The sequence below is a fragment of the Martes martes genome (genome assembly GCF_963455335.1).
Source record: "Martes martes genome assembly, chromosome: 16".
In the NCBI taxonomy this organism is placed as follows: Eukaryota; Metazoa; Chordata; class Mammalia; order Carnivora; family Mustelidae; genus Martes; species Martes martes.
Window position 1 is genome coordinate 5,614,005 of NC_137904.1, and position 1,340 is coordinate 5,615,344.

The following is a 1,340-nucleotide window of genomic DNA, read 5'->3' on the forward strand; positions in this document are numbered from 1 at the left end:
TTGAGCCCTGGGTCAGGCTCCACACTGTGGAGAGCCTGCTTGGAGATTCTCTCTCTCTCTCTCCTGTTGCTGAAGATAGTTCTTAAAGCCAAAAATATTATAAAGGTTATTATAATTAAAATGCAAAAAATCAACATGTACCTTCTTTTAAAAAATGTTTTCTGAACAGAGGCACTTTCTTCAGTCTTCATCTTGATAAACAAATTTCCTTTTTGAAAAATATTGATTTAACAGCTGTAAATTGAACAAATATCTGTGAATTTAGTTGGAGATGGAATTATCCACTTGGGAGATGACAGAAAGGAGAAAATTTTTAATTATAAAAGGAATGTCATCAAATGTAAATGGTGTTAATATACCTGGTAATAAGCAATTCAATTTAGGGTTTGGAATGTACAAAATTTAAAGCGGTAGGCATTTCTTCCCATAAAAGCTAAACAATAGGTTCAAGGACATTCTAAATAAGAAGCTAAGTAAACCAAGGTATTTTAATGGGAATGAGGGCCTCTCCCTGTGTCAAGAGACAGAAGAATAATGAGTTAACAACATTACAGATAATATGCAGCATGACACAAAGGAAAAGTACACATGTGATTTATCGTATGTTCTGCTCAGGGTATATAAGCATCTCTCTACCCATGCTGACTTTCACACTCAGGATCTGGACTCGAACAGCAAACCAAACTCATCACCCCTGACACCATGAGCTACTACAGCAACTGCTATGGAGGCCTGGGTTATGGCTGTGGAGGTTTTGGTGGCCTGGGCTGTGGCCGTGGCTGGGGATGTGGCAGCTTCCACAGACGAGGTTGTGGCTGGGGCTGGGGCTGGGGCTGCAGAGGCTACAGATATGGCTGCTGCCTCCCATCTCGCTATGGGAGATATGGATTCTCTGGCTTCTACTGAAATCCTGCTCCAGAAGCCCAACATCTGAGGCCACAAAAGGATTATCCAAATTTGACTACAATGACCAAACCAAACAAGATCATCTGGAGCCAAGCCAAGATCAAAAACATTTGGTATCTAAGACTTTAGGAATATTTATCATTTTATAATGGTCTCTTTCATGTTTCCTGGTGTCCTTTATTTCTGCTTTTATAACTGTGGGATTTCTCTATTCCTTTTGCAATAAATTATCCGAAGTTTAAATAGCATACGTGACTTTCATTTTTTATGAAACTCAAGATGTCAAAGTGGTTATTTGTAACTGCACCCACCTGACAATGAAGAAAATAAATTACTCCACAAAAAACCAAAATCCTAGGAGAGATATAAACATACACCCATATGGCTAGATAGATATATTCCAATCCATAACACTCAGTTGGAATGAAGATTTT

General features: G+C 38.6%; 1 protein-coding gene across 1 annotated transcript; it reads left to right on the forward strand.

Moving 5' to 3' along the window:
* Positions 1–702: 702 nt before the first annotated feature.
* On the forward strand, positions 703–906 carry LOC308357757 (keratin-associated protein 19-7-like; the record flags this gene model as incomplete). Its single annotated transcript, XM_080827512.1, has 1 exon — positions 703–906. One exon carries the CDS (start codon positions 703–705, stop codon positions 904–906), a length of 204 nt encoding a protein of 67 aa, XP_080683638.1.
* Positions 907–1,340: the final 434 nt, after the last annotated feature.